Consider the following 14362-nt stretch of genomic DNA (forward strand, 5'->3'; position numbering starts at 1 on the left):
GCATAACCTTTAGGTCAGGATAATGTCAAAGTGTCAAAAATTTTCAAACATAATCTGGAAAATGAATAGCAGCAAGCGTTACACAGATACCGCTGCCGGTATGTACAAAGAAAGTTGCAAAACAAGTTTTTGAGCATAACTTTATCATAAATTACATTCCAAATTTGGATATACAAATTACAATTATATACCATTAAAAGGTGAAAAATTTTCACAAGAAAGAAATCATAAACCTCAAGCCAAAATATATTGACTCATAATAAAAAAAACACTTCTAAACTCAAAACACTACCATTTCACATTAAGAGACAATGTTTCCTCAGTTTCAACAGCATGGTACTGGGTATGCAAAAGTCGCTCAGTCCTTTCACTATCATCTTTAAGATTGTCAAGTTCACGCTTTACGTCCTCATTTTCACCAGGTGCAGTGGTTGGAATTTCGTTGTACACCTTTTCAACCATTGCCAAGATGTGTTTCTGTTTCTCACGATCAGCATCATCTTCTTTTATCTGTCCTCCACCATTCAGGCAACCGGAGGGACATGCCATCACTTCCACAAAGTGATACGGACATTTCCCACGCTTCATCTTCTGCACAAGATTTTGAATGCTCCGAAAACCGTAAGCGGCGGCAAAATGCAACAAAGTTTTTCCTTCCTCATCTTTCAAAATGACTTCCCGAAAATCCTTGTTGTTTCGCATGGTTTTGTATATGATCTTGTCAACTGTGATACCAAATAGTTCCTTTGCAGCGCTTCTATAGACGTAGTCAAGGTATCCTCCTGAGCCACCGCCACTGTGGTTGAGCAACGTTTCATTGCTTAGGTAAGTTGGTTTTAGCTCTTGCACGACTTCAAAATTAACAGAATCTTTTTCATTGAGCAAATGAGCAAGCAACGTGGATTCATTTTCTAACATCACTTGTACCTCTCCTGCTGTAAGAACCAAATCAACGTCTCCTGTTGCATAGACATCATTGTAAAAGTCCTGACGAGAAGCTTCAAGTTTTTTGTCGTAACAGGGCATAATGGCAACATGGTATATTTGGCTTGGTGTTTTACCATAATGTTTAGACAACAACTCTTTGACCAAAGTTCCTGTGATCTGCTGAGGTGACTTCACAGTGCTTATATGTGGTATCACAAGCTTTCCATGAGTTTTTTCTGCATAGCAAATCCAACCTGGACAAGATGAAGTTAACATAGGTAAAGTTTTTGGCATCTTTTCTTTGTTTTTATACCTTTCCATAAATTCTTCAGCACTTTTAATGAGGCCAAGTTCTCTTGTAAATGTTGTATCCAGAACAAAACTTGCTCCTAAACGCTTGAAAAAGATAGATAAAGCAAGGGCAGCATTTTTAGCATTTATTGCCTGTTTTACTGCTATTGAAGCCCTTGCTTGTGGTGATACTGATACCACAATCACCTTTTTCTGGTTTGCACTCGCACTGTTATTTTCTTGAAGAACTTCGTAAAATTTCTCATGACTTTGCATTGCAACCAAAACCGTCTCTGCTGAAGTGATGCAGCCACTGCAAGCGAGACAGTCATTTAAAGTTATTTCGGCTTTTTGTAATTTGGTAGACTTTCCGCTGTTTGCATCAACAGACAAATAACTTCCATCCTCTGTAATTTCTATTTTACTGCGGCCCTTGCTTGGAGGAGCTTTCTTTATTTGTACCGGTTTGATACATTCTTGCGAAGGTGTGATAAAATCATTCAAATCAGTCAGTTGCAAAGCACCACTAAAGTGTGATGCCATGGCAAGTTTTCTCAAACACCAACAGTTCTTTTCATATAGGGATCAAACAAATAGCACGAAATTTGAATGCAATTCAAGTCTTAGGTCTAACAATTAGATCACAAATTGTTTCTAAAGACAAAAAATATTTGGTTATTCAAAATATAACATTGAACCAAAATATACTTTTATGTTCTACCCATTCTGCCACTAATGCAATACAAACGTTTTTTATAACTCCAGGCTATGTCAAGTACCAGATTGGAAAGTTTGCTGATTTTCGGTGAGAAATCCTCGCGCAATCAAAATGGAACAATAACCATTATACGTGCACTTAGCAAACTTTCCAATCTTAGTTAAGTGTAGCCAAACCATTGACAGTTCTATGATAGTCTTGCAGTATACGACTTTATGCAATCTACTTAACGCCATAAGCCATTAGTACCAAAACACATATTTATTATTTGGGCTCAATCCCAAGTAGGCCTTTGTAACACATAATTTCACCTTTCGCAGTTACTAAGTTACAGTATGCCTGAATACTGATTGTTTGATCGCAACAAAGTGATTCCGTGATTTTATTAATCTCTTTAGCCCACACCATAGATATTGTGTTAACACATGTTTATATAATATCTGTAGCCCTCACTTTCGGGATGACGTCACCGAATTCTTGCCCACAACATGAAAGAAAGTATAATTAGTTGGCTTTTTAGCGTTTGACGTACCTGTGTTGCTGCATGTCTAGCCTACCTGGAACATATATAAAGTATTGCAGACGAAATAAAGTTATATTTCATTATTATTGGTTTAGTTTTTTTGCTGAAACAAAATCTTTTCACCTTTTATCGTGTAGCATTTGATTTATTTGTGGCAGGTTTAACAGTAGAGGCGCTCTTGCTCTATTAATTACTACGTTAGATGACGTAACACGGATAAAATACATACACAAATAGAGGTCAGCGAAGTTAGATTTAAGAGTTTAAAGTTTAGGTTGGTTAACAAGGAAACAGCGTGGATTATCTTGTTCGCTCTCAGTGCAGGGCAACGAGACCAATTTTTTTCGACTATTGGATCTCGTAAAACAAATTTAAAGGTAAGTTTGGAAATGTTCTTTCATTTTTAGCCCTATGTTCTGAAATATTTTAGACTTTAATAGGCCTTTGACTACTTAGGCTATGCAGCTATAGCCTAGCTATATAGATTGTTAAGTTTGTGAGAAAGTTTTATATACGTTATTACTGTATTATCATTATGGCCATAAGTCACAAGCTAAACTTTACCGATACAAGCTACAATGCACAAAGATATATAGGCCAAGTATCATGGGAAATACGAAGCATAGGCCTCCAGGTGTGAACTTATCTTGTGATATTTTTGTCAGTTTGTTCTATTGTTTGCCTATTTTAACTATGCACGTTAGTATTTATAATGGAAATTTTATCTAGTATTTCTTTATTTTAAACTGTTGTATTTCTACTTAGTGAACGATTATGATTTTAGAGGTGTTCTTTGCTTTTGTAACCTTCTCATAATGGAAAGTATGACAACACTTATCAACATGCATTTTCTGCTTTTACATGGTCACGCTGATTCTTAATAAAGAAACTGGACAAAGTCGGTTGCTTAAGCATGAATTTATAACAAATAAACAAACAATTAGGGCTTTAGTATCAGGCCAAAATTTGTGTTTTGTACACATGATTTCTGACTGAAAGCTGACATCATTTTCAGTCAAGCTCTTTTGAGGACCAAGTGCCATGATTTTGTCTTTGTTAGTTTACCTCATAATATTTCATCGTAGCTTAAAAAAGACATGATTTTTGGCGGGCTTTTGCTTATTAGACAAGTCACATTTATATATGAATTCTGGTTGTTTGCCTACCAACTGTCAAAGGTTTTAGTTATTGAGTACATCAGCTTTTGCTGTTAATTTTTGATTGCTATTTGTTCAGTCATAATGTTCTGAAAACCAGTCATGTCTAGTCTTATTCCTGGCTTTGTAGTGATAAAACCTTTATTGGTTAGAGATAATGAGCGAAGGCAAAAGTAGACCATCAACTGTCAATTGTGCACTGTACAGCTAGCAATCTGGGTGGTGCCTGTCAAGCAGTGTTTTCAGCCTAAGGCTGATATTTCTCTTTTTTACTTAGCTGCAGTATAATGATTACCTTGTGCATAGAAGTGAACAAAATGATATTTTCCATTTTTGTGAACGTATGAAAGATTTTCTTGTGTCTGCAGCTAGCCAACTATATCATGTTAGCTCTACCACACTCAAGACTTCACTTTGTTGTGGTGTAGTACTGTAGTGTGCATATATTGTATATCGGTTGACAATTGGTGAAAACTTTGAGTTTTTGGTTATTATGTGTCATGGACTTAGTCATCTGTCAAGGCATTTTAAATTTATTCTTAAAACAAATTACAGTCAAGGCTTTTTGACTAGGTGCAGTATATATGATACTTGACTTTTAGTTTGCTTAATTAGATTTTAGTTATATAATAATTAACCATTATTAACTTCAATACATTTCATGATAATTAAAATTAAACCCAAAATTAAAATACTGAATATCTTTCAAAGATATATACCATCAATTGTCGTTAACATTCATGGACTAAAAAAATTGTTGTATACATTTTTAGGATCAGAGCATTTGGAATTGATCAACAATCAAACATCACAAATCCAACTCGCTTCAAATCCTACAAAAAATTTAAATACATTAAAGTAAAACATTCTTTCTGGTCCCGACCAAACATGGATTCAATAGCAAGCAAGTGCCCTTTTCTAACAAGAGTGTCGAGTCAGTTTTTAAGAAGGGCAGGGCAATCCATTGTGTCCTACGCTAAACGCTGCCCAGTCATGTCTGAGTACATGACTCATTATGCAGCTTATATGACTATGCAATCTGCTAGGTATGTGCATTTTCCATAGGTTATTTGTTGTTATAAGTTGTAAACAAATTATTTATCCAATTTAATATTTATTTGAATAGTTTTTAATTTTACGTTCTTTATTAGATTAGTATCATTTAATTTTTCAATTTTAATTCAATGTGATATTTTAAAAACATGTGTGCAGTTAGATTTCACTGATCTACCTGTAATTAGATTTTGTTATATTTTGTGGTGACATGACATATTTATCTTATCTTTAGACCTATTTCTACAACAAGCATAAACACTCAAACTTTGATGAAGAAAGAGAAAGGTAACTTGGTGAAAATTTAACTAAGTGCTTTTTGTTTTCGCTTAACCTGGTTTATGTAGTTGGTAATTGGTGCAAAGTTTCCTCTGTATTGCGAACCATAGTTGTCATTGAAGCGTTACGTGATCGGTTTCTTTACCCATTCACCAACCATTTCCTGTGAGATGGCTTCTGGTAGTTAAGGCGTGATGATTAATTTATTACTTGGTTTAAGGCTTACTTGTTTGCGTTTAAGAATTTTAGTGTATTGTATACATTTTAGGCGCTTGCTTTGTTTTGGCTTGGTCATTCTTTTTAAACTCTATATCGTTTATATTGTTTATCACCACAATCATGCCGTCTTCGTTTTGAAAACTGTATTATCTCCATCTCTGTATAAATAATAATCCCTTCAAGTGACCTGTTAATCGGGTAAGCATAATTTAAGCAAAGGTGACGAGTGCTTTTTACCAATCTGTATGGCGTCAGTAGAAGCAAATGCATAGCCCGAAAAGTCAAATTCTTTGCATTGTATTCAAGGCCCACATCGCTAAAGCGTGAAACATCAGTTTATTTTTAACGCTGAATGCTCTTAGAGTATCAATATAATCATCAACCGTTTTTGATTGTCAGCTTAATGCAGGACCCTCAGGCAACATATCCATGATCATTGAATAACGCCTTTATTGTTGAAGTGCACGTTTAAAAACACCGACTGTAGTCGATTACAAAAACGTGGGTAGTTAAATAACAATTATTATATCGTTAAAATAATGCAATACATTAGCTTGCTAAGCTTCACAACAATTCCGGGATTATCGTTTTCGGCGTTGTTGAAAGAGGTGCACGCCATTTACGTTATCAATTGTAGCCATAACTAAGCGTTAATTGAATATTGAATTTGCAAAACGGGTAGTAATGCCAGATAACATTTCATTGTGCCAACATTTTTTTGCCATCGTCGTTAATCACCAACCTTCAACGCAAGATCAGATTCTCATTTACTACAAAAGTGGCACTCAAGAAACTTAATCACCAAATGACTTAATCACCGCCATTTGCATAGACGCAATAACTGTCATGGCTTACTGGATTTTGAGAATCAAAGAAACCGACTCTACCACTTTATTTATCCAGCTTTACCGGGAAATGTTTCCAAAGTTACACCGTGTGCGAACAAAATGACGGTGCTCAACTGTCCCTTCTTGAATCACGATGTTTCAGTGACGAGAGAGGCGAGTCCCGAAGTGCAGGAGGACATATTTATCGATGCCGAAGAGGGAAACGTCGACGCTGGCGTGTTCGCGGCTGATATTTTTCTGGATGCTATCGACGGTAAAACATTTTTGATGATGACGTTATTTTTCTATGCCTTGTTGCTTGTTTGTCAATATTCAAGAGGTTGGTGCGTAGACGACTTCTCAAAAATTGATTAGTAGCGGTAAAATGAGTTTGTGTGTATTTGCGTAAAACGTATTTGAGCTACGCTACTTTTTGTTTGAATACGGTCCCGTTACGTTATTTAGTGAATACTGAACAACCGGATGAACCTTGCTTCACCGGTGACGCGGTGTTAAACATTGGTATGGTGACGTCATCGGGCGAGGTCTATCCCACTGAGTCTACCGACACTACAGGTAGGATTCGTTGCATTGTTGGGTAACAGTTTGTGATCGCGTGATAACGCGACAATGAACTAATTGTTGCGTAATCTACACGTAGGTGTCGAGCACTTTAACTATGAGCAATTCATGGCGAAGAAGATTGATGAGAAAAAGAGCGATCATTCCTACAGGGTCTTCAAAAAGGTATCTGCTTAGATTTTCTTGTTTCATCACTTATCCCACGTTTCGTTTATGTCTTTCATAGTAGGAGCCTTTTAACCAACATTCAAGTTTTTATAAAATTGTGACAATAAATAACAGCATCAGTAAATAACGAGTCAGAAAAACACAATACTATTAAATGCACCAGACTATGTGTTCCAAATAAATATTAACCTTTACGGCTTGTCGGCTTGTATGATTGCGATGTAAAACTTCGATCAGCGTCTCGGGAAAAAAGTCGGTTTACAAGAACTCTGTTCAGGCGTAAAAAAACTCCCGTATCTATTTATGTCGTCACGGTATGTCTGTTACGCTTGGCGAATTTGAGACTTTCGACCAATCAAATTCATTGTGTTGTGGTCGGAAACGTTGCTTTTTCTGCCTTCTGATTGGTGCAGACGTGCGTTATAAACTTATATTCAAATGAACTCTTGGTAGTTTCGTTTAACAGTATCTCATCGCATTTTTCGTTTGAAATTCCAGGTCAACCGTCGTGCGGACATCTTCCCTTATGCGGACGATTTTTCATCCAATGCTGAAACATACGAGGAACCGAAAAGGGTTTCGGTCTGGTGTAGCAATGACTACCTTGGCATGAGTGGACACCCGAAAGTCTTGAACGATATCAGGTTGGTCATTAATACAGGTCCTCTCTAAATACCGCTAGAGGACTAACAGAACTAGCAAGCAGTATACCATAGACATCCTGGTTTTCCTTAATTCTCTTAACCTTCTTAGTTCTCTAGTGGTATTTAGAGATTTCCGTTAATACATAGCTTGGTCCTATTCAAAGTGATAGGCAAGTCTAAAAACGAGTTAATTTTATATGAAAGAACATTGCTCACTGAATATTCTGGCAAAATAGTTTTGAAAAATAATTTTTGGTTAGGTAATTATAAGCAAAAGAAAATCGCAAAATTGGCGTTAATTGTGACGTAAATCAAGGCTCTTGTGATGTTATACGTAATCACAGACAATATTCGCAAATTCATAAGTTTAGCTGTACCTACTGTCGATCACGTATGACTTGTATGTATCTGTTACAGCTGTATAGATTGCTCTAACTGCCAATAGCTGACAGCTTATAGCCCAACCACGGCAACCAGTACGTTACCAGTTTGACGGGTAGCATATGCGGCCCAAAGGATACCGACTGCGGGATTTTTTATGTTGAAAACAATCGTTTGTAATTGCATAATTTTTAATTACAGTGCTTCACGTTGCTAATTTCTTCACCTTACGTCTAATTGGACGTAGGCTAAACTCATACGACCTACAGTCCTACACTTTTGACTTCAGTTGACTACCGCGCATGGAAAGCAACAACAACAGCATGTTGTCAAGCACCTTGGCTAATCTATGACATAACAACACTCTTGATCTATCTCACAAATGAAGGCCAAAACTGAGATTTTTTGCAATTTTCTTTCGCCGATAACTACCTAACCACAAATTATTTTTCCAAAATATTTTACCGGAATGTTCAGTTAATAGTGTTCTTTTTTATAAGATCAACTTGTTTTTGGATTTGCCCATCACTCTAAGGTTCATTTAACTAGCGTACCATGAAAAGCATATCGCAGTGCAACCAAATTGTAGCCAGTTGTAAAACTATCACAATCGGATGATCAATAAATAGGTTAATGGAATCAACAACAGCGCCTTAAATGTTGCTTGACCTAATATTTATAATATATTTATCTAGCTGTGGTTGTAAAAAAAATTGTAAGTCACACACATGTTGCTACAATCTCATGTTTCAATATCACAGCGACACCATCGGAAAATACGGCGCCGGTGCCGGGGGAACGCGCAATATCGCCGGAACATCATCTCTTCACGAAAACTTGGAATCGGAGCTCGCAGATCTTCACGGAAAGGAATCCGCTCTGCTCTTTTCTTCTTGCTTCGTTGCCAACGACTCAACACTTTTCACTTTGGCTAAAATGTTGCCAGGTTTGTTGGACTCGAATGTTTTGTAAAAAAATGGGCAACCGCGGCAACCAGTGGCCCGCGGGCCGCACTGCGGCCCGCCAGGTTGTTCCGTGCGGCCCGCGTGGTGCTCAGCAAAATGTTAGAACTTCATACTAGCCATCACTATTTCATGCAGTTTACATCAAAGCAATGGAAATTTTCGCACGCTGTGTATAGAAATATTGCCTTTTGTGATGCAACAATGCTGCGTTGCATAATTTCGCAATGCGAGATTAGCACTTTGAAAAAGCTGTGTGGCATTGTACAGTACCGCACAAGTGTGTCGTGGACTGCATTAAATCTATTTCTTAACTACATAAACTGCATAGGAAAGTCGTTTTACGATACTAATTTTTTCTGAAAAAATCATGTGGCCCGCGTTGTCATTCAACATTTTGTATTTGGTCCTCCAGTGAAAAAGGTTGCACATGCCTGCTCTAGAGTCTAGACGCACTACACCTCATCAGAACAGCGTCTGAACATCGTTTGTCGTTGTATTTTTGATTGCATCGGGTTTTCGTATTATGACGGTTGGTTATTAGTTGCATGTTAGTAATATGGTTTATTCATGTTGTTTTGTTCACGCAAAACATGCGCATGATTTGCTGACGATGATTGCCTAAAGCCTTTGCAAGATACAGATTTCTCTTTTTACTAGTTATTTTGCTTGGAAAACATTCAAAATGACGTCAAAATTTCTGTTAACTCGCACTGTCAATGCTCTTCGAGTCAAGAAAGTTCATAGGACGCCTTTGGCCCGTTTGAAAATTCTTGGTCTGCACAACCCAGGCGGCGGCAGGCCTATTATTTAATCTCTATCTTTTTTAGAGTAAGGCTGTTTACGTTATTAGATGCAAGCTTAACTTGTCCAAATACGCGTAAAATAGGTTGCTGATACGGTAATGACAGGTTAAACTTAAAGAAATATTGTAATTTTTGGACGTTTTTGTGGAAGCGAATCTTCCTCCAATATCTAAAACAGACTGGAAAAATTTGATTTACCCTTGTGATCAGGATTTGCTGCGAGACCCAATTGATTGATGGAATGCTGCTGTAACTTAAAACTTCAAAAGCAATCTTAATCGTTAAATATATTGCCGGTGCTCACTTTTCGTAGGCGGTTGTGGTTTTATTGCTTTTGTTCTTGGACATTTTTGATAAAATGCCTTTTACTTCACGACATTAACATAAAAAGCTTTTCGTATTTTTGTATGTGGTCACCTTCCGCATATTGTGTGATAACATTTCAGCCATTTACAGAGAAATAATGTCGTTAACGTGAAACCAGTTAAAACAAGTTTTATCTGCCTGTTTGTACACGTGATAGGCCAAATCTTGCAGAACCACTTTTCAGCCATGTTTTTGCCACAAATTTAATCACGCGAACCACTCTTAATCGAATCGTTGTAAATCGGTTTATCTTGTGACGTCACTTATATTCACATGAGTCCATTTTATCGACGATTCGGGGTAGCGATGTGTGACGACTAAATAAACACAATGTGGCGCTACTTCCGAAAAAATATCGAACTTTTATTTATTTTTAGAGTTTATTTAGGTCCATAGTTGTTTCGTTGTGCAATGTACAAACTTTTTTAAGGCCTATTGTACATCGTACGCTAACGGCTGTTTTCATTACTTTAATGGAGAGAAGAACAGTGAGGCTTTCGCTACCATAATCATGACAAAACAAATAAAAGTACGTCACCTATTCACAAAATTAGGAGTGTATAAATAGTTAAATACATCTTAGAAGAAGATTTATTTCCATCTTCCATCGATACAAAGGAAGTCTACTGCCATAAACAGTTTAAAGACTTTTCTTATCCATAAATAGATTTGTTCTGCGAACTCAGCTCTCTGTCACAGATAAATACGCGTTAAATCGCTCACGAATTGCAAAGTTTTATTTGCTCAGCGGTACATTTCGCTAAGTCACCGTGACGTAACTGTCAGGGAAGACCGATGATTTTACGCGTATTTAGATCGTGTTGCCGGTACCCGCGTACCAATTTCGCGGGCGTATTTTTGTCATTTCGTGAATACTTTGTTGTCTTCATGCACCTGTCTTAAATATTAGGTGTAAAGTTGGAATGCGTTGCTTAACAGCCAGTCCGGATTTTGACATTTCCTTTCATTTATTAACTGACATTATGTCTTTGAAGACAAACACAATGAGGTACCAATGTTTACTGTGCAGTACTGATATGAAAGGATTGCACGTGTTCAAACAGTTTCTGTGAATTAATTGAGGTCCAATTTGCCCCGTATTGCCTGCGAATAAGTTAACCGTGCACCGACCTATTCGTTAACAACATTAACGTGGTATTTTTTCCAGGATGCGAGATTTATTCGGATGCTGGGAATCACGCTTCTATGATCCAGGGAATTCGTAACAGCGGAGTTCCAAAGTTTGTCTTCCGTCACAACGATCCCGGTCACCTGCAGGAACTTCTACGACGATCGGATCCATCGAAGCCAAAGATCGTCGCTTTTGAAACGGTTCACTCAATGGATGGTAAGATGCCCGTCGTTCAGTTCCTCTTTATCTCTTTCCGATATCAACTTGCTTGTATTCTTGGAACAAAGACTGCTTTTCTACAAATTCTCGGTTTATTTTGTTCTTTTTCCTTTTTGGTTTTTCTTTTCCTGGCAATAGTTTTACCGAGAATTCATCTTCGAAGAAATACTCTTTAAATCGCCACTTTCCGCTGCACAGGTGCGGTCTGTCCACTCAAGGAACTATGCGATGTTTCGCACAAGTACGGAGCGATAACATTCGTGGATGAAGTGCACGCGGTTGGCTTGTATGGGGAGAGAGGAGGCGGAATTGGGGAGAGAGATGGTTTGATCAACGAGATCGACATCGTTTCCGGAACTCTCGGTGTGGTTTTACGAAACCTTTTTGAAAATAGCTGCACGACTTTATGTAAAGAATCGAATCGACGAAAAATCACAAATTTATTTCGAGCCTCATTTTAGACTAGATTTCAGTCTATGAGATTAATCTCAAAATTTATCACAAATTTCACACCGTATAAAACGAATAAAATCAAAACCAATATGACATGTTTCAAAAGTTTGATGAACCTGATTATGTTTGATTATTTCCAGGTAAAGCTTTCGGCAACGTAGGCGGCTACGTCGCCAGCACATCTCTGCTGATCGACATGATCCGGAGTTACGCGGCTGGATTCATCTTTACTACCGCTCTTCCCCCCATGAACGTTGCAGGTGCTCTTGCCGCCGTCCAGATTCTGAAATCGGAGGAAGGACAGGTTCTCCGCTCCCAGCATCAGCGGAACGTCTCCATGATGAGGAAGATGTTGATGGCTGCTGATCTCCCGCTTGTTCACTGCCCAAGCCACATCATCCCTATTCAAGTGAATTGAATTTATCTTCTGTATCTTTATCAGAGGTGATAGTTTCACTTGCTGGGAAAGGATTTTATTATATTCACGTGTTCCATACCGACCTTTACCTTGTTGATGAATGACTGCTGCTAATGCTTCCAGTCATGTCGTTTTAGCTGTGAACACTGATTTCAATACTTTCGAGTGTTAAAGTTTTCAAAGAATCATGTAACTATCTTTTGTCTTTGTCTTGATGCTTTTTTATGCATTTAAAGATATTATCCGCATTTCTTCTTATAATTGTCTACCTTCTACATCGTTATCAAGATCTCGCCATCTGTGTATTAACCTGCAATGACGTCATTTACGACGTTAAAGCAGTTGTAGTTAGATTTTTTAATAACTTTTATTAGCCTGAAACTATGATCTTGTGAAGGTTGGCGACCCAGAGAAGAACACCCAGTTGTGTGACATTCTCTTGCGGAAGTACGGCATCTACGTTCAAGCCATCAATTTTCCGACCGTGCCACGTGGACAGGAAATGCTGCGAGTGGCGCCAACGCCAGGTCATAGTCTCTCGATGATGAGGTTAGTCAACAATTTCCTACTTATACCAGTCATTTTAACTCGGGCTATCTAGCAGACATTGAATTACCGAGACTGGCCATTAATGCCAGAAATAAACTTAATTTACAATTTATATCAAGGAAAAGCTTAAATGGCGTTTAATGACCGATATGGCTTGAAATATTTTAAATAGGCTGTTTCTATCAATTGTTGACTAAATACATAGTTCCAACGATTCATTTGCATTGTTTACCTTCTGATTACGTGTTTGGTCTACGGCGTAACTAGGGGTTAAAGATAACGCAGGTAACTGTTCTAGGCTCCTATTTTAACAGCCTCTTTCTATGACTAGTTAATAATTGATTAGTGATAACAATGAACAAGCAGCAAACACCAACAATCACTTCGCGCAGGTATTTCGTGGAGAGCCTGCGAGCTGCTTGGACTGATGTTGGTCTTTCTGCTCCTGAGCCCCACCCCGCGGAAACATGCGAGTACTGCCTCAAGCCGGTTCAGTTTGAGTTGCTGTCAGCCCGCGTTCGACTCTCTGCCTTTCTACCTCGGCAGCAAGCAGTAGCTGCCTAGACGATCGTGCTGCCACCTTGAAACCGGTGGCTTAATAACATGCAGTGTGTCTAAATTAATAGGAAATGTCTTTGTCAAATAATTTATATGATTGTTTATGTGCAACTGTTTCAAACTTTCTTCTTATGCTTACTAATTTAAACTTGAATTGCATAAAGTGTGTAATTGCTCCGCTTTTCGCTAACACGACACAGAACGTAATTTCCGATTGAACATACGCCATGAAGATCAAATCGATCCTAAACAACGCAAGTGGTTGTGTCCTCACCTTTCAGCTTGGCGCCGTTTTTTTGCCTAAATCTTGTGGATTAATTAAAATTCTGAAGTTAAAAGCAGAGAATGACTAGGTTTGATGAAACGTTCCATGCTGTTTGCACTTGTTTGTTCTTTAATCCGCTCAGTTATCTACTAATTATCTACTAATCGACCGGCAATCGTTGCACTTATTTACTTAAGCTTACTAATCGAATTAAAAATTTTATCCTGAAATTGATGCGAATATATTTATTCAGTTATTATTATTCACCATATTTTAGTGCTTATGCTCATTTTAATAATATAAGTAAACATTATATAAGTTAACGTAATCCAGTTACTCGGCACGTAATCTTTTTGCTAATTTTAATAAACACTTAGATTTTTGGATATGCAGAAAATTTGAACCATTGCTGATGCAAGCAGAACAATACAAATGCATCGTTTCTCACTGGGATGACTTATTTATCATGTTGCGAGAATTTAAAGGTTTCTGTCAGAGAATTAATATCCACACTGTACAGTGTGGACATAACATTAGACCAGACACCAGTGTAATCGAAATTTTCAAGTTTTATGCTTTATTGCTATTAGCTCTCGTGCGATGCAATTATAATTGGACCAACGTTTGATTTTCTATTCTGGTTAGGATAAATATAGGCTATTTCCGTTTTTAATTCAACGATAACCAACAAATCTGAGCATTCTTGATTAGATTTCCAAAAACTTAAATAAATGGGAATATTAATAGGCAACATTTAAACAAATAGCTGTTGTTGTAAAAACTGGCAGACGAAAGTTCGTCATGTAGAATAACATAAGCTATATAGGCGGCAAGCCTACTACAGCCCATACCAAACACTAGTGAA

General features: G+C 37.6%; 2 protein-coding genes across 2 annotated transcripts; one reads left to right on the forward strand and one right to left on the reverse strand.

The window, feature by feature from the left end:
• Window positions 1-7: 7 nt before the first annotated feature.
• Window positions 8-1872, reverse strand: LOC143459858 (cytosolic Fe-S cluster assembly factor narfl-like). Its single transcript, XM_076957161.1, has one exon. It carries the CDS (start codon window positions 1759-1761, stop codon window positions 289-291), a length of 1473 nt encoding a protein of 490 aa, XP_076813276.1. The 5' UTR covers window positions 1762-1872; the 3' UTR covers window positions 8-288.
• Window positions 1873-2677: 805 nt separating this feature from the next.
• LOC143459868 (5-aminolevulinate synthase, non-specific, mitochondrial-like) lies at window positions 2678-13944 on the forward strand. The gene is made up of 13 exons (XM_076957174.1): window positions 2678-2836; window positions 4390-4662; window positions 4905-4957; window positions 6071-6268; window positions 6460-6570; window positions 6656-6741; window positions 7243-7388; window positions 8531-8715; window positions 11072-11251; window positions 11453-11617; window positions 11848-12116; window positions 12523-12674; window positions 13067-13944. Exons 2-13 carry the CDS (start codon window positions 4505-4507, stop codon window positions 13236-13238), a joined length of 1875 nt encoding a protein of 624 aa, XP_076813289.1. The 5' UTR covers window positions 2678-2836; window positions 4390-4504; the 3' UTR covers window positions 13239-13944.
• The last annotated feature ends 418 nt before the right edge of the window (window positions 13945-14362 follow it).

The sequence above is a fragment of the Clavelina lepadiformis genome, chromosome 5, assembly GCF_947623445.1.
Source record: "Clavelina lepadiformis chromosome 5, kaClaLepa1.1, whole genome shotgun sequence".
Classification (NCBI taxonomy): domain Eukaryota; kingdom Metazoa; phylum Chordata; class Ascidiacea; order Aplousobranchia; family Clavelinidae; genus Clavelina; species Clavelina lepadiformis.